Genomic DNA, 19815 nt, shown 5'->3' on the forward strand with positions numbered 1-19815 from the left:
TTCAAGTAAAAAAAACTTAAATTAAGTGAGTTATGTACATTTGAATAACAAAGTCAGATTACGTTTAATTGATGTAACATAAAAAAAATTCTGATTTGACACCCTTCCTTGCAGGGCTTGTAACTTATTCTATTTTTAACCAAATCAAACGTTTTTATAGTCTAAACTTAATTAAGAATTCTAATCTACATGTAGGAAAAAGATTCACGTCAAAACAAGTTAAATTGAGTGAGTTATGCAAATTTGAACAACAAAGTCAGATTACGTTTAATTGTTGAAACATAAAAAAAAAATCTGATTTGACACCATTCCTTGAGGGGCTTGTAACTCATTCAACTTTTAACAAAATCAAACGTTTTTATAGTCTAAACTTAACTAAAAATCCTAATCTACATGTAGGGAAATTATTCAGGTAAAAAAAAAAGTTAAATTGAGTGAGTTATGCACATTTGAATAACAAAGTCAGATTACATTTAATTGCTGAAACATAAAAAAATTATGATTTGACACGCTTCCTTGCGGTGCTTGTAACTCATTCAATTTTTTTTTAATCAAATCAAGCGTTTTTATAGTCTAAACATAACTACAAATCCTAATCTGCATCTAGGAAAAGATTCAGGTCAAAACAAGTTAAATTGAGTGAGTTATGTACATTTGAACAACAAAGTCAGATTACATTTAGTTGCTGAAACATAAAAAAATTCTGATTTGACACCCTTTCTTGTGGGGCTTGTAACTCATTCAATTTTTAACCAAATCAATCGTTTTTATAGTCTAAATTTAACTACAAATCATAATCTACATGTAGGAAAAAGACTGAGGTAAAAAAAGTTAAATTGAGTGAGTTATGCAACTTTCAAAAATTGAGTGGGTTATTTGGTCCGGTTCCCGGTTTTGGGCCGGTTCCAATGACCGGTTCTTACCGGGTCTCGGTTCAAAAAACTGACGAAATTATAGTATCGGTCCCGGCCCGACCGGTTCCATCGAGTTCTGGTTCCGGTTCTGAGACTGGTTTTGACTAGTTCCCCGATCTATATGCTCATTCCCAAGAGTTAGTGAATATATTTGTTGTTGGCAACTAATTGCAAGAATATAGATGAAAGTGAGATGATTAGAACTTTAAAAGAAAATATTGTTATATAAGTTACAAGATAAAATTAGGCCTAACAATTTTCGACACGACACAAAATAAACGAATTTGGGTTGAGTTTTTCAACCCGTCAACCCGTTTATTAAACATGTCATATATGAGTTTCTAAAAATATATACAGGTTGACCCGCGAACCCGTTTAGAATTATAATTATTATTTTTTTTATATATTTTTTCAATGTATGAAGTATTATACACTATAGAGTTTATACTTTATACCAGGATATGATATCCCATATCATTGACCATTTGACCTGTGGGTAACCATTTACTAATTTACATTGCAACACGTTTGATGTTTGTCATAAATAATCTCATTATATCAAAACAAAATCGAATAAGACTTCTCTTGGTCTCCCCTTTGTGATGAACAACAAAATGAACTTACGAAGAACGACAGCATGAATGATTGAATCATTATCGAATGACGTCGATGCCTGGTATTTAATTTATCTATGTTTGTATTAGTGTTTTAGTTTGAACATGTTTCTATGACTGTTTTTAATTTTCATTTAGATGTTTATGACTTAAGTTTCTAAAATTCAGATATGTTTGCATCAAGAATTTATTCATGTTTAATTATCAATTTTGTTTATGGAATCTGACCCACAAACACACGAACCCAAATCTGACCCACAAACCTCTGAACCAAAATCTGACCCACGAACCTATGAATCCGTATAAATAAGTGGGTTGACGGGTCATGTATGAATTTTTGTTCCAAACCCGTCAACCCGTGACCTATATAGTTAAATAGACCGTATTTTGGTTGACATATTTTGATCCGCTAATCCGCCAACATGCGACCCACCAACCTGAACACGACACGATTGTCAGACCTAGATAAAATCATTAAAGAGCATTCATTAAGTTTTAGTTTTCACTTCATGATTCAGTTGTGCTTATAAAATTTGAAGAATATTTATTAAATAATTTAATCAGTTTTAAAAGCATTGACAAGTGAGAGAAGCATGTATAATGTGTTTTTATCAATTAATTTATAGTGGTAGCTTTCATAGTCAATCAATCCATTCGTTATGTTTAGCTATAAATTTGCATGTTTACCCGAAAAGAAAGACATATCACATGGTTAATTTTAATCTATAATATAAAATTATACACTAATTGATTTGATGGTAGTTTTAAACCGGTCTTAGTCTTTAACTAGTTTAGGACTGAAACTGATTTTAATTTCGAACTTATTTCAATATGATTTAAATAGGTATTTAAACCAAAAGAAGAATTATTTAAGAACTAGATGCCCGGTCTAGGACTAGGATTGGTTATAATCACTATAGTCTTTTTTAGGATCGATTTTAGGTCTGTTTAGAAACAATTTCAATTTTTGATATGATCGATTTTAGGCCTGTCTAAGAACAATTTCAATTTTTGACTTGATATTTCATATAACTATCATTTTAAAATCGCATTCATGGCTTTGAATTCTTACTAACATATGTGTTGGTTAAAGGTTTTTACAATCTTATCTCAAGCATCGCTCGTATACAATATATCTATAGTTATAAAATCTAATGCTAGAAATGAGTTCATCAAAACGAATCAATTAGTTCATCCAAACCTAATTGTGTATTGTTGCAATGTAAAAAACAAATTCTAGAATAGTTACCCTATCAAGAAAGACGACTCCAATTGTTTTGATATCTTATGTGTCGCCCTGGGTTACATGATAAGATTCATTTTATATACAATGTTAAGTTGTAGTTATAGTTTGATTAAGATTGTTGTGATTGATTGTCTAACTCATTAGTGTAGATTATAACATTTATAAGTTGCATATATCCAATGATCTTTATAGCAAGCGCCCTCTTAATGAGAATACTTGGTAAACATGTTCTTAATGGTTCACAAGGATGGAAACCACCAAATCATCCCCTAGCCTACAAAGTGGGAATCTAGCCATCATATGCGTGATGACTAATTCCAATGATATGACCATTAGATATGTCTTCTCAAATACACATCATAGATTTTGTTTTTAGAAATTGACTATGAATTTGCTATCTTTTCTAAATGCCTAATTAGTAATAGCTGTATCAAGATCAATATGGTTCAATATGTCATTCTCGACATGTAGTCAAATCATTCAATTTTTTTGTGATAATGATGACATCAAATAATTTTTTTAAAACTTCAACTTTAAAAAACTACTCTTTACAAATTGAAAGGTCAATAAGAGTCTCTATGTAATGTAAACATTCCAAATATCGAAAACTTCTTAATTTCAATAGCAAACATCATCTTATTCGGTAAATTCATTTGCAGCTATTGCAATTCAGAAAACAAATCATTTGAATCTACATCAACCCTACCCTCAAGAGAAAATGTAGTTGTAAACTTAATACACAACATTTTATACTATTAGATTTGGAAGTAGGATTGGGAGTTTAAGGACTATCAATCTTTCCCTATCGGCTATTTATTATAAGGTTACAATGGTGGAGACTTAAAGAAAACAAGGCTATTTGTTATAAGATTATCCGAGCAATTAAAAATAATGAAGAGAAGTATTCCGCTTTTAAAGTCTTCAATTGCAAATTGGGGATCTGACGCAATATGGTAAGAATCGAGAAAGAGCTGTCAAAATTCATAATGACACAAGTGAAAAATCTAAAACTAGAGCTGCCGGAGTCAAACTTGATCAAGATTTCAACTCGTAGCCTCTATGATAGATTCGACTCATGATGTTTATTGATCCAAAGTATGTATGGAAGTACTACAAATGGGAGAAGCCAGAATGTGCAGTCTTTAGAGTTCATTTGCTATATCTGCCAATGATGAGTACGTTCCCACGACCATGCAAACGATGCCCAACACCATAATACAAATGCTCAAACCAATCTGCAAACATTTTAACAACCCTCATTGTCAATTTCGAAGAACAAGGATAGAAGTACAAAATCTTTTGATTAAATGATCCAGATTATGTCTTATAATTTACCTGCGTAGTCGTGGCCTTACTCCCACTGATCATCAAAAAGCATAGAGATGGCAATATGAGAGACTGCACCAAAAACACGTATGAGCCATGATAAGAGATAAAAGAAAACGAACAAGGATATGAAATGCTAAACTCGAGATTGCATGCTTAATTACCACCAAAATACATAAGACTGAACCCATCAAAGCCATCACAAGACCTGTATTCAAGAAACAAAATCATTTGTATCATTCAATGTGGTTGTGAGATTATTGAAAAGACGATGTAATTTAATTGATCAATACCGAAGAAGGGAATAGATAACGCAATGCAGACAGAGGATGCAACAAGTGCAATCCGTAGAGTAATAAAACACCAATTGCTACGTGCAACTTTAGCAGGAAACAGCTCTTCGATGGCACTTGCCAAAGGGTTCATCAACAGGGCATACGTATGAAATGTTAAGGAGCGACTGTTCAATAGTTTGCATAATCCTCTTGTTGTATCAAAATCCATTTCAAATATGAATTTAAAACTTCCATTGTAGACCTTAAAGAGATGACATGTGAGATTTGAAATACAAGAATTAAAATTTTACGTTTCTTTAATATTTATAAGTTATATTATATCACAAAAAGGATATTTCGTGACCGGATTGATAATCTGTAAATATGTAAAAGTATGTTAAAAACCCATAGTCGAAAAAGTAAAACCATGAAAATAAACCAACCAATGAACACTTACTACAGTCAACAAAGCAACTTTAGAAGCAACTGCATCCTCAGGCATGTTCAATGTTATCTGGGACAACGATTGTTCTCCAAACATGAGAAAACCCGCAATTGCAACACTCCCATACATCAAAAGACACAAAATAAAGCTGCAAAAGAATCGAGTGGAAGGTTGATCAAGAGTTATGATATATCATAGCCAGTAATGAATCATCACTCATCAAGTTCTTGAGATGTTTTTCACGTTTTTCTCAAGTAGTACTTAGATTGATATTGAAATTAAAGTGTCTCACCATATTATCATTGCCTTGGTAAACTTGGTTTTATCTGCCATTGACTGGTATATATTTGGGAACACACAATGTCCAGAAAAGCAAAATCCGTATATACCAAGTGCGAAAGCAATGCCACCCAATTTTATAGGTGGACCTCTTTCATTAAAGCCCACGTTCACTGTACCCAGCCAAAATACACAGATGATGACCATAAGAGTAGCCACAACACCAGTAGCTGCATGCAAATCGATAGAAGATTGTATATTCTTAATTCAACAAAGGGAGAGCTAAAATATATACACCATTAATGATGAACAACTTTACCCGAAAATAATGAGATCACTCGGGGGTTTTTTACTAAAAGCGTAGATCCCATAACCACAGCAGAAAGAACTGCAAACATGTGAACCGGGTCGGTATTGACGCTACCCCATTGCAGCGATACACCAGGGAACAAACTGGTGAGATTGTCTCCTTCCAATATAATGAACTCCACACAATATGCCTAAATTTTAATAGCCAAAATCAAGGTTTGAGCTATAAAATAACCAATCATGGACGACTAAGAAATAGTTTACTTACATAAAGTGACGTGTACAAAATGATCTGCACGAAAAGAATTGAGTGGATTAATCAGTATCGAACTGAAACTATTAATTAACAATACATAGGTGGTTAACTTTTCAAACCAATCTTGCTTGGATTTATGTTGCAAAGAGATCATCTTTCTTATGAGTCACAAAGATGCAACAAATACACTATTGTCGACATAAGTTAGTTGATCTTGGACACCAAGTGAAATAAATTAAACTTACTGCTATTGTAAGGCGTCCGTATTTCCCAAATGCAGCTTCTCCAATATCGGGATATGTTTGAATGGTGTCTCTACTCTCGAAGCAAAGTTTCATGAGATAAGCCGTGTAGCAACATATTGCTGCAAAAAGGAGTAGGATTCCTACGCCAGCCCAGCCAGCGGTAGCTATTGTATTTGGCATAGAAAGAACTCCAACTCCAACCATCACATTCACCGCTGATACAACACATATACCAGTAAAAGTCTGATTAATAGAATGATCAACAAAAACGTGATAAGATGTTATATATGATTTTGAGCTTTTCTCACAATTGAAAACAGTCTGAGTGACGCTACATCCAAAGGCAATGGGAAGCTCATCGATTAGTTGATCAGGCAAAGAACCCTTTCCTGACCATGTTGATATCTTTCTTGAAATCCTATCTACATCCTCTTTGCTAAAAACCTTTGAACATTCTATCAGCAACTTAGACTTTATATTATCACCAAAGTTAGCGGTACTACTATCAATCCCCGGTTCATACATTGAATATATAGACCCCGATGGGCGTCTAAGGAATGCCACACTTGGTGTTGCTGAAATTGAGTACGAATCAAGTGTATACCTGCAATAATTAATGATATATTGTGTGGGTATATATAAGACTTCAAAAAACTAAACAAAATTAACTCATCTTTTTTCAATTTCTTTTTTTGAATATCAGTAAATTAAGAACCCAACAAGCGAACAGTTCAATATATACTACTTCTAAAATCAACGTTGAACCCTAATTTTATTGCAAACCATCATAGAACATAGGCTTATCATTTCTACATGGCATTGTGTTCGAGATTATTAACAAAATAAATAAATGTAAATCACAAAAAAACAGGCATATATATATAAATTAACGTCAAGAAAAGCCAAAACTGAAGCATATGAACGCAATAGATGAAACTGAAACTAACTTGTAACTCTGTGGCCATTGACCAGTAGCTTGAGAAAACGACGATCTACGACTGGAAGCATCATCGGTGTCATCATCATCACTGTTATTTGCTTCTATATCATCATTCTCGTTGTCATCATAATCGTCTTCGATCGCGAAATAATCTGTGTCCTTCGCTTTACCTGCCATCTTCTAAATCAGAATTTAATTAAATTCCAAAACGCATAAAGTTTACGCGATACCCAGATCAGAAGTCATAAAAATTCTCTATCTTTTTCGATCTACTAATACCATGGATCAAAGATGCAGGCTAATTCACGGATACATTAATGTAAATGTACGTGTCAGGATCTTGATGCGTCCTCATATGCATCTACTCGACCATGAGACTTGTCTGTCATAATCGCGTAGACGTGATGCGAGTTGCGAAAAGTAAGGAGGAGAGAGATGATGAATCGACAGACAGTTGTCGAAGTATGATGTTTGTTTATAGATGAATAGGTAACATGGAAGTTCCATGGACAACGACCGACGCGGATAATGGGTTTGAATGGAGAGGTGGATTTGTCTTTTCGTAACCCATTTTGTCATACCGAATAAGATTGGGTTATATTATTAAAAAAATGGAAACTCTTATGTACTTGACAATTGACATGGGTCTCATTGGTTCATCTAATTTTATACTTTATCTTTGATCGCATGCCATGCGTATGTGAAAAGAAAAATATGACAGAAGAGCAATCTTTTGGAATATGAAAAATATGATTTTGAGAAATACTAAAGATATTGTTATAAATAGTTAGTCAGTTGAAGGTCGAGACATGGGCCAACTGATGATCAATTTTCAATCGGGGTATGTTCAAATGATAATATTATCCAAAACGAAAACATTTGAGAGCATTTTTTAGATATTCTTTTTCTATGTGTCTCTCATCTTTCTATCTCGACATATCTCTCTTCTCTTTCTCTCTCTAGGTATCTCTTGAGGTAATCTCAGCCACCATCACCATCAATTGACATCCACCGTAATCATCGTAATGATGCCAGAACCACATAACGTTGTCGTAATCATCATTACGACGCCAGAATCATCGGACGGACAACTGATTCTTCATTCTCTTTGGATCTGTTTGGTTTCTCGATCTCGAATCAGAGTCTCTGACTTCCGGCAGCAGCTTACCTAGAGAGAGGCTATTATTTCCAAACTTTACTCTCAGATCTTGCTTTGTTCAACTCAAAGAAAATGCTAGCTATTGGGTGATGTTTGTTTTCTTTTTAAGAAGCAATTCAGAAAAAGGAGAACTACGATGCAGACTATCCATTATGAACCTTACAATTCACAATCCATTATATCAGTTGTGTATTATTTTCTTTTAGAAAGACTCTTATAAAATTATTACGATGCATCATAAGTTCTCTATTTGCTTATGTCAGTTTTGATCTTGAGCAATTTTTTAAGCATCAGAAGTTGGAAATCATGCCACCGATCTACAAATATGATGCTTAATCTTAGCTATTACAACTAGAAATTAGTTCGCTAGTGGTCTCTTCTCATACTCACCTCTGGTACATGGTTTACTTGTCGAAGCTCGATCTAAATACATTTTGCATGTTTCAGGTTTAATATATACAAAATGGAAAATGCAATGGGTCAAATGATTCTTACTTGCTCCTATTGTGAAGTTATTTGGTCAACTGTGCGTGGTACTCTAAATATGATAGCAAAAAGGGGAAATGAGCCTTGCACACCAGGTGTTCAACTAAATGCTTGAAGGAGTAGTCTTGCCTAAATCAAACCCTCTGACATCACCTAGTGTACATGAAGACAAAGTGATACATGATCTCTACGACCTTTTTATCTTAAAAGAATTCCACTGAAGCAATTGTGCCTTAGTCATCTACAATATCTGTCTTGTTTAGTCAAAGGTAATCCTACGATTTCTAACAACTTTTAGATTAATTATGATATGGTGGAAATTAGGCTGCTAATGGTTTACAGGTTTTGGATGCTTTGGGAGACTCGATTCCCTATGTCAAACTAACTTTACTTTAACTTCTTGCAACAATACTCATAGTTGTACACATCTTGAACTTGTTACAAATCGATTTCCATGTACAACCACTTCCAACAATACAAGTATAATGCATACTGCAGGTATGAATCTTGATATATCAACATAGAATGTCAATTTAGCTTACTTGCAAGCATTTAAAGACTACGTATATCAACAGAGAGGTGTATTTGTAACATCCATAAAATTCAAACAAATTTAAAACTTTTTCAACTAATTAAAAACTATTAATAATTACAAAGTGTTTTCAAAATAGTTTCATGTCAGAGTATCCCAGAAATCAAAATCATAAAAATGTGAGGAGTTGTACGATAATGCCTTCGCCTTCCTGCGATCATCCGAAGTACCTGAAACCAAAACTGAAACTGTAAGCCCGAAGGTTAGTGAGCTCCCCCAAAATACCGATACATAACAAATAATACCCATAATAACATGTAATGGATCCACATCTCTACATACTGGATTACCATTGGGCCTACAGTGTGAGTCTGGCTTGCCTTTTGGGCCCACAGCTCACATCTGGCTTGCCTCCAAGTCCACATTTGAAACGACCCAAAAATACGACCCAAAAATTTCGTTTTTAATACCATCAAAACTATAATCAGAGTATCATATAAATAAACCATGCGTGATATGTCCCAAAATATAATAAAGTACTGTGCGGAAATTGTAACATGCTATATCCAAAAACAACAACTAAATCAAATCCAGACTAAAGCTGAAACGGTGGTGTGTGCGATGCCGTCATCCAGAGCTCTTCCCTTTGCTTGCGGAAGTACCTGAAACCAAAACTGAAACTGTAAGCACGAAGCTTAGTGAGCTCCCCCAACTTACCACATACCATACAACAACATATAAACACATATTGGGCCTTGCCCACTGCATCGGGCCGGGGACCGGAAACTGCATCGGACCGAAGTCCGGAACTGACTGGGACCTTGTCCCCTGCATCGGACCAAAGTCCGGAACTAACTGCATCGGACCGGAGTCCGGAACTAACTGCATCGGACCGGAGTCCGGAACTGACTGCATCGGACCGAAGTCCGGAACTGGCTGCATCGGACCGAAGTCCGGAACTGACTGCATCGGACCGAAGTCCGGAACTGACTGGGACCGTGTCCCCTGCATCGGACCGGAGCCCAGAACTGACTGAGCATAGCATAGCATATCATAACAAACATATTGCATACTGCATCGGGCCGCAACCCGGAACATAAAACACATAACACATAGCACATGAATTATGTCTGAACCACGAAGGCATCAAACATACTAACTACTTCATCGGACCGAAGTCCGGAAACTACTATTAACTGGACGGGCCGGCATTGTGGCCTTAGACCCGCCCCTACGGGAAGGAAACTCACCTCGTAAGCTAGCGGATGAGTGTGCGGCTCGGAAAGCTAACGGCTGCTGCTCCTGAATCTCCTCGGCTACAAATCCATAAACACACTCAATCAATCACTAGCACTACACTCAGGGTAAAATGACTCTTTTACCCTTGGTCAAAGTTGACTTACTCAGGGCTGACTCGCCGAGTCGGGATATCCGACTCGCCGAGTCCTAGACTCTCCGTTCAACTCTTACATGCTGCTACTCGTCGAGTGTGGCATCGACTTGACGAGTACCCTCTGGATCCAAGAACTCAGATGATCTTCATCCGACTCGCCGAGTCAGATGAACAGACTCGACGAGTTGTTCTTAATCCTCAAGAAGATTGCCTTGGACTCGCCGAGTTGTATGAACAAACTCGCCGAGTCCCTCCATCACTGAGTCTACTCTTAACTCGCTGAGTCCACTCCCTAACTCACCTCGTCCACTCGACACTGAAGAAACTGAAGAACTCGGGACTCGCGACCTGACTCGTCGAGTTGTTCTTCCGACTCGGCGAGTCGCCGCCATGCAACATATTTTTACTCGATTTCTCTTGAATCCAACACATGCAAATGATAGATCTAGGTCCATTAAGCTGTTTTACCACGTAAAGTTTCCAACTTTACGTGCACAACCACATGAATGAGGGAAATAAGACTAAAATATGCACAATAAGGGTAGATCCATGGCTAATAAGCAATGTAACTCCAAAAAGACAGTGGATCTGGACTCTACAACACCCCAACACTCAGATCCAAAGGTATTTCGGCTTAATAACACATTCAAGCAAGCATAAAGCTTGGAACAAGCATCAAATAGCCCTTAAAAGAGCTCTAATGGAAGTTTAAGCATGAAACCAGAAGAGAACTCCGAAAATACCTCAATAAGTTCACACTTGATCTTGGATCTTGGCACTAGAACTCGTTTCCTTGCTTCCTTCTTCTTCTCCTTCTTCACCCCTTCACAAAATGGAACAAGATCACTTATAAGCTCACAAGAGGGAGGTTTAGGGTTTCTCACAGTGCTCTCAGGGGGAAAGTGACGAGATGGAGGCTATAATGGGGTTTAAATAGTGAGCAAACCCGGGGAGTTAGGGTTTCACCCAGACGGACGGACTCGCCGAGTCCAGGGTATGGACTCGCCGAGTCGCCGGCTCCCGCGTGCACAAGATGCGCGACCCGACTCGGCGAGTCAGGCTAGAACACTTCCTCAACTGCGACACATGGAAGGTGTTGTGTATCAAACTGAGCTCCTCGGGAAGATCTAACCGGTAAGCAACCCGACCCACCCGGGCCAAAACCCTGAAAGGACCAATAAATCTGGGGCCCAATTTGCCCCTCTTCCGGAACCTGATGACACCTTTCCAAGGTGAGACTTTCAGAAGAACCATGTCTCCTACCTGGAACTCCAAGTCTGAACGCCTCTTGTCGGCGTAGCTCTTCTGCCGACTCTGCGCAATCTGCAGTCTACTACGGACCTGCTGGATCAGTTCCGTCGTCTTGAGCACCACTTCGGTGCTCCCCATAACCCGCTGACCGACCTCGCCCCAACAAATCGGGGTCCTGCACTTCCTGCCATATAACATCTCAAAAGGAGGTCGATCAATGCTCGCATGATAGCTGTTGTTATACGAGAATTCCGCTAAGGGAAGATACGTATCCCAACAGCCCCCAAAATCCAGAACGCATGCCCTAAGCATGTCCTCGAGAGTCTGAATCGTCCTCTCGCTCTGCCCGTCAGTCTGAGGATGAAAAGCGGTGCTGAAATGGAGACGAGTACCCATCTCGTCGTGAAACCGCTTCCAGAATCTGGACGTGAAGCGAACATCTCGGTCCGACACTACCGATACCGGCACTCCATGACGTGCCACAATCTCTCGCACATAGATATCGGCTAACCTTTCCGCCGATATACTCTCCTGGATCGGAATAAAATGGGCACTCTTCGTCAATCGATCCACCACTACCCATATCGAATCTACTCCACGTGCGGTCCTGGGAAGTTTGGTGATAAAATCCATGGTGATGTCCTCCCATTTCCACACGGGAATGTCCAATGACTGCATCTTGCCGTGAGGTCTCTGGTGCTCCGCCTTGACCTTCCGGCAGGTCAAGCACCTCTCAACGTACCAAGCGACGTCTCGCTTCATGCAGGGCCACCAATAATCAGGTCGAAGATCTCGATACATCTTCGTCGCCCCTGGATGGATAGAAAATCGAGACTTATGGGCCTCGTCCATCAATACCTGCCGTACCCCACCCCAGTACGGTACCCACACCCTACCATGAAGCATCATCAAACCCCGACTGTCGTAGTCGAACGAAGCTACTCGACCCACTATCCTCTCGCACTTCTGCCTCTCCTCCTTGAGACCCTCCATCTGAGCCTCTTTGATCCGCTCCAACAAAGGAGTGATTACCGTCATCCTCATACACAAATCCCTGATCTGGTGGTAACCGGAGCGTAGGTCGATCTTGGAGAACCAAGACGCTCCCTGGAGCTGATCAAACAAGTCATCTATCCTCGGAAGTGGGTAACGGTTCTTCACCGTTACCTTGTTCAACTCCCGGTAATCAATACACATCCGATGCGACCCGTCTTTCTTCCTCACAAATAAGATCGGCGCTCCCCAAGGCGAACTGCTCGGTCGAATGAAACCCTTGTCTAACAGCTCCTGAAGCTGTGTAGACAACTCCTGCATCTCAGGGGGAGCAAGTCGATATGGTGCTTTGGCTATCGGAGCCGCACCAGGAACCAGGTCGATCCTGAACTCAACCTGCCTCTCAGGAGGTATCCCCGGCAAATCCTCGGGAAACACATCCGGGTAATCTCGAACAATAGGAACATCATCGATCGTCGTCTTGCCCTTATCCCGGGCATCCAAGACGTAGGCTACATAACCGGCGCAACCCTGCTGAACGTAGCGCCTCGCCCTAGCGACAGAGCAGAAGGTCAATCCTTGTTGGGGCCTCTCACCCTGAACCACTATCTCTCCCCCACTGGGAGTGCGAACCCTCACTAGCTGAAGCTCACAATCAATCACCGCCCCATTGGGGCTTAACCAATCCATTCCCACAATAACTTTATTCCCGCGCAGGGGAATCGGAACCAAATCCACTGAAAACTGCTCCTCAAATATCTGAAGGGAGCACCCTCTATATACTTTGTCGACCCTCACGGTCCTATCATCTGCTATCTCAACCTCTAATGGACAATCCAGTTCCCCCGGAGCTCTGCTAAATCTCTTGCTAAGCGCAAGCGATACAAATGATCGGGTGGCCCCCGAGTCAAACAATACCAAAGCAGGGATGCCGTTCACCGAGAACGACCCTAAATAAAGCGTACCATCAAATAATATTCAAACGATATATTAATAATTAAAAGATGAAAGAAATATACATACCCGTCACCACATCAGGAGTCGCTCGCGCCTCCTCTGCTGTCATCTGAAATGCCCTGCTCTTCGCCACCGGCGCATCAGCTCGGCCCTGACGGCCATCCGTGATCCTCAAAGTAGCAGGGGCGGGTGCATGCACCTTCCCTGCTGCAGCTAAACTGGGACACTGGGACCTTTTGTGTCCCCTCTGATTGCACTGAAAGCAAATCAGATCCGATGCTATAACCGTAGTGGCAGGGGCCGTACAATCCCTACTCATATGCCCGGTCCGACCGCACTTGTAGCAGCCGGAACTCCCTGCCTTGCACGCCCCCTCGTGCAACCTCCCACACTTGCCACATCGACCGTGGCTCTGCTGACCCCTGGTCCTGTGATCTGAAACCTTGGGCTTTTTGCCCACACTGCCTGCACCCGAAACCGCCTCCGGTTTCCTCTTCCTCTCCATCTCGAGATCAATCTCCCTCTCTCTGGCTCTAGCAATCATGTCGTCCAGTGTTTTGCAACTGGACCGGCTCACAAACATACGAATGTCGCTCCGCAACATCTCGTGATAACGGGCCTTCTTCATCTCCTCATCTGCTGCATACTGAGGAACAAGAAGGGCCCGCTCCCTGAACTTGGCGGTGATCTCCGCCACTGTCTCGGTAGTCTGGGTAAGATCCTGGAACTCCCTGGCTAACTGTTGCACCTCAATGACCGGTGCGAACTCCGCTCTGAACCTGGTAGAGAAATCAGCCCAGGTCATGGCATCCAATGCCGCATCATCCCCGATGGTATGTCCCACCTCCTCCCACCAGTCACGTGCCCTGTCCTTCAGGAGACAGGATGCCAATCTGACCTTGTCCCCCTCGGGACATCTGCTAGTGCGGAATGCGTTGGCCACATCCGCCAACCACCTGGTACTCGCTATGGGGTCCCGTGCCCCGTGATAGTCAGGAGCCCCGCATGCCCTGAACTCCCTGAAAGTGAGTGTGCGCGACCCCATCACGGCCGCCATCTCAGTACGGAAGGTACTCAGTCTCTCATCCATCATCTCCAAAATGCCCTCCTTGATCGAACCGAAGATCACAGGAGTCTGCTCAAGTATGATGCGAGTAATCTCAGAAGAAAGGAACTCTTTGGTCTGCTCATCGATCTGTCCGACCTCCGGGTCGGATCCTGATCCTGATCCTCCTCCGGCATCTGAACTGCCGGCTGCTGGCCTCGGACGCAAAACTACCATTCTGAAACATATCATAACAACATCAGAACATTGAAATATTTCAAGGGATCATGATACGACTACTAGCTTCCTGGTCTAATCTTGGCCTTCCTTGATTCGAGTACGGATCCTCTGCTTCCAGTAGTATGGGCCCCTACTACCTTCCACATCTATCCATACTTTCCTCAAGAACTGCCTCGACTTCCCCAAGTCACTTCTACCGCTGCTATTCTCTGCTACTCTCACCCTAGGCTTGCCCTAGAGAAAACTCGAGCTCAATACGACTGGTTCTCAGCTGCTGTAGGTCTCCTTGCACTGCCAGTTAGCCATCACCTGAACACCATCACATGTGATGAGGATCGGATAATCCTTCAAGTAAAAGATCCGTCCCTACAACGGTTGGACTCAAACAAGAGCTGCGCAGTAGGGCCAGTTCCAGCACTCTGGGATTATTCAAACCTGATTACATGTGGTGTGACGTGTCCACCTAATGGCTAACTCCCATTACTCGGAATCCCACTAAGCACAAAGCAAGCAGCATTCGGACAAGGGAAACAGACTCACGCAAGCTATTCTTATAACAAGAAACTGCACTAGCATAGGATGCTAAGCTCATACTATCAGGCATAACCTAAACAGGCTATCCTACTGCTGTCTACTCAATTCTAGCATGCAATATTCATAGAGCTGTAACACATAAGCAGGCACATAAGGCGTTCTCCTACACCCTTAGTCCTATTCTAGCATGCTGTTCTACTAAACTGAAATTGAACAAATAACTTGTATGGGTAATTTGGGAGTACTTACTTGAGCTCGGTTGACCGCATGCACACACCTCTTTCTTAAAACAATTCTTTTCCTTCTAAGTGTTTTCAAAATTCTTTTGTAAAAACATTTTATTAAAAATCTTTTATTTCCCTTTAGTTTGAGTTCAGATACACCCAAGAGTGTATCCGAATCCCTCAAACCAGGGCTCTGATACCAACTTGAAACGACCCAAAAATACGACCCAAAAATTTCGTTTTTAATACCATCAAAACTATAATCAGAGTATCATATAAATAAACCATGCGTGATATGTCCCAAAATATAATAAAGTACTGTGCGGAAACTGTAACATGCTATATCCAAAAACAACAACTAAATCAAATCCAGACTAAAGCTGAAACGGTGGTGTGTGCGATGCCGTCATCCAGAGCTCTTCCCTTTGCTTGCGGAAGTACCTGAAACCAAAACTGAAACTGTAAGCACGAAGCTTAGTGAGCTCCCCCAACTTACCACATACCATACAACAACATATAAACACATATTGGGCCTTGCCCACTGCATCGGGCCGGGGCCCGGAAACTGCATCGGACCGAAGTCCGGAACTGACTGGGACCTTGTCCCCTGCATCGGACCAAAGTCCAGAACTAACTGCATCGGACCGGAGTCCGGAACTAACTGCATCGGACCGGAGTCCGGAACTGACTGCATCGGACCGAAGTCCGGAACTGACTGCATCGGACCGAAGTCCGGAACTGACTGGGACCGTGTCCCCTGCATCGGACCAGAGCCCGGAACTGACTGAGCATAGCATAGCATATCATAACAAACATATTGCATACTGCATCGGGCCGCAACCCGGAACATAAAACACATAACACATAGCACATGAATTATGTCTGAACCACGAAGGCATCAAACATACTAACTACTTCATCGGACCGAAGTCCGGAAACTACTATTAACTGGACGGGCCGGCATTGTGGCCTTAGACCCGCCCCTACGGGAAGGAAACTCACCTCGTAAGCTAGCGGATGAGTGTGCGGCTCGGAAAGCTAACGGCTGCTGCTCCTGAATCTCCTCGGCTACAAATCCATAAACACACTCAATCAATCACTAGCACTACACTCAGGGTAAAATGACTCTTTTACCCTTGGTCAAAGTTGACTTACTCAGGGCTGACTCGCCGAGTCGGGATATCCGACTCGCCGAGTCCTAGACTCTCCGTTCAACTCTTACATGCTGCTACTCGTCGAGTGTGGCATCGACTCGACGAGTACCCTCTGGATCCAAGAACTCAGATGATCTTCATCCGACTCGCCGAGTCAGATGAACAGACTCGACGAGTTGTTCTTAATCCTCAAGAAGATTGCCTTGGACTCGCCGAGTTGTATGAACAAACTCGTCGAGTCCCTCCATCACTGAGTCTACTCTTAACTCGCTGAGTCCACTCCCTAACTCACCTCGTCCACTCGACACTGAAGAAACTGAAGAACTCGGGACTCGCGACCTGACTCGTCGAGTCGTTCTTCCGACTCGGTGAGTCGCCGCCATGCAACATATTTTTACTCGATTTCTCTTGAATCCAACACATGCAAATGATAGATCTAGGTCCATTAAGCTGTTTTACCACGTAAAGTTTCCAACTTTACGTGCACAACCACATGAATGAGGGAAATAAGACTAAAATATGCACAATAAGGGTAGATCCATGGCTAATAAGCAATGTAACTCCAAAAAGACAGTGGATCTGGACTCTACAACACCCCAACACTCAGATCCAAAGGTATTTCGGCTTAATAACACATTCAAGCAAGCATAAAGCTTGGAACAAGCATCAAATAGCCCTTAAAAGAGCTCTAATGGAAGTTTAAGCATGAAACCAGAAGAGAACTCCGAAAATACCTCAATAAGTTCACACTTGATCTTGGATCTTGGCACTAGAACTCGTTTCCTTGCTTCCTTCTTCTTCTCCTTCTTCACCCCTTCACAAAATGGAACAAGATCACTTATAAGCTCACAAGAGGGAGGTTTAGGGTTTCTCACAGTGCTCTCAGGGGGAAAGTGACGAGATGGAGGCTATAATGGGGTTTAAATAGTGAGCAAACCCGGGGAGTTAGGGTTTCACCCAGACGGACGGACTCGCCGAGTCCAGGGTATGGACTCGCCGAGTCGCCGGCTCCCGCGTGCACAAGATGCGCGACCCGACTCGGCGAGTCAGGCTAGAACTCGCCGAGTCCCTCTTGAAAACTTAGCCCAAATCAAATTAATTAACATACCAGAAACGGGTCGTTACAACATTATAAGTCTGGTTTGCTTTTGAGCCGACAACTTATGATTGGCTTGCCCCTTTCAGTCGTAAGACTGAAACATAACTGATCAGCCCTCAGTGCAAGTCTGACATGCTCCTCTGCCCCTCAGCTCGTAATTGGAATGCTCCAATACCCTCAAGCCCTTAGTACGAGTCTGGCATACCACTCGGTCCTCAACTCGTATATGGTATGCTAATGAGTCCTCAGTATGAGTCCGATATGCCTTCCCGGCCCTCAGCTCATATCTGGCATACTCTAGGGTTTGTTGGTCACCGCACGAAGCAATGCAACCTTAATCCTACCCATATAACATGTCTACATATACAGTTAATTGCACATATAGATAATCAAACAATGACACAGGTAGTCCTACAGATCTACCAAACTGGCATAGCAAACTAGCATGTATAACTATCTCATATTTAACACATCATCAACTATTGGGATATCAAATCCAATGGGCCGACATTGGTGCCTTTGACCCCTTAGTATAGTGAGGATAACTCAACTCACACTGCTGAAGTTTCGCGGATAAACTTTAGCTGCTGGTTGATAGATTCCCTAGCTGTCAATCATCAAAACAACACCTAATTAATAAATGGGTTTCAATACATAACCATAAGTCCATGCTTGGGGTAAAAGACTACTTTACCCCTAACCTAGCTTGATTCAAGTACAAGGTCTAACTCACACTCTAAAGGCCCAAAAGTCAAGTAATGGACCAAAGCCCAACATATGGCCCAATTTTCCAAATTAGGCCCAGACCTCTACGTGGTCTTTCCTTAAGGCCCATCCCTTTATTCTAGTCCAAAATCTTGGTACTCTAATGACCCAATATCCTATAATCATCAAGGCCCAAGTATGTCCAAATTTTCCAAATTGGGCCCAAGCATTTCCAATGGGCCTTATCCTAAAGTCCATATAAATATTCTAATCCATATGCTTATTTTTGGATAGCCTATCAATAACCCAATCAAAAAAGCCCAAAATAAAGGCCCAACTTAAGGCCCAAGTGAAATTAGGGGTTTCACATGAAATGACGATTAGGGTTAAATCTTCCTACTTAACCCATTATGGACTTAATCCATTAAGTCTAATATTGACTTAGGTTAAATGCAAATGATTACTAATTAATATTTTAAGTTTAGTAAATAATTCTAGTGCGGGTCCCGTTCAATTCCCAAAATTAGGGTTTCATGACATTAGGGTTTTCCAAACCCTAATTAGGGTTTCCAACCCAAATACTTTCCAATTAGTCTCATGGTTAGGCTTTTAGGTCAATTAGGGATTTATTGAGCCCATTAGGGTAACACAAGTCGGGCACCAACCACTACTACCACGAGTAGTGGTGGTCAATGGCGGCTTACGATGGCGGCCACCACATAGTGGTGGTGGTTATGGTTCTAGTCCATTTTTGTCCAAGCACCCCAAACGAAATCTAAACACAAACAAAGCACACCATCACCCAACACGGCGGTTGGTGGCGTAGCCACCACCGTGGTTATGACTTTTTTTTTTATACTAGCACCGGTTACAATTTACAACACAAATCCCAATAACACACACATACACACAAATATAATCACACACACATACACAACCACCCTTGTGGTGGCCGGCAGTGGTAGATGGTGGCAGACTAGCAGCCACCACCTCACGATGGTGGTGGTGGTGGCTATTCTTGGTTTTCCGTCCAAACAAACCACATACTACAACTGAAACATGCACACAAAAGACGTCTCTTGCTCGGGAATGAACATGACCACCCACATCATGGTGGCGTACGATGGTCCGGAAAAAACAGTAGCGCCTACAATCGATGTTGCCATTGGCATATGGAGCTGGAAGGCGGTCACA

General features: G+C 41.5%; 1 protein-coding gene across 3 annotated transcripts; it reads right to left on the minus strand.

The window, feature by feature from the left end:
- Positions 1-3495: 3495 nt before the first annotated feature.
- Positions 3496-7326, minus strand: LOC145018769 (amino acid transporter AVT1A-like). Of its 3 annotated transcripts, none has more exons than XM_078976616.1 (13): positions 7129-7326; positions 6857-7026; positions 6218-6513; positions 5910-6124; positions 5677-5700; positions 5419-5599; positions 5113-5329; positions 4833-4968; positions 4732-4751; positions 4394-4539; positions 4265-4308; positions 4110-4172; positions 3496-4009 (listed from the first exon to the last, which is right to left on the minus strand). In XM_078976616.1, exons 1-13 carry the CDS (start codon positions 7129-7131, stop codon positions 3917-3919), a joined length of 1608 nt encoding a protein of 535 aa, XP_078832742.1. In that variant the 5' UTR covers positions 7132-7326; the 3' UTR covers positions 3496-3916. The 3 variants fall into 3 exon arrangements, with proteins under 3 accessions (XP_078832742.1, XP_078832741.1, XP_078832743.1); XM_078976615.1 differs by having other exon boundaries at positions 6857-7029; XM_078976617.1 differs by having other exon boundaries at positions 6857-7326.
- Between the last annotated feature and the right edge of the window lie 12489 nt (positions 7327-19815).

Source organism: Lactuca saligna, chromosome 9 (genome assembly GCF_052625555.1).
Source record: "Lactuca saligna cultivar CGN05327 chromosome 9, ASM5262555v1, whole genome shotgun sequence".
Lineage (NCBI taxonomy): Eukaryota > Viridiplantae > Streptophyta > Magnoliopsida > Asterales > Asteraceae > Lactuca > Lactuca saligna.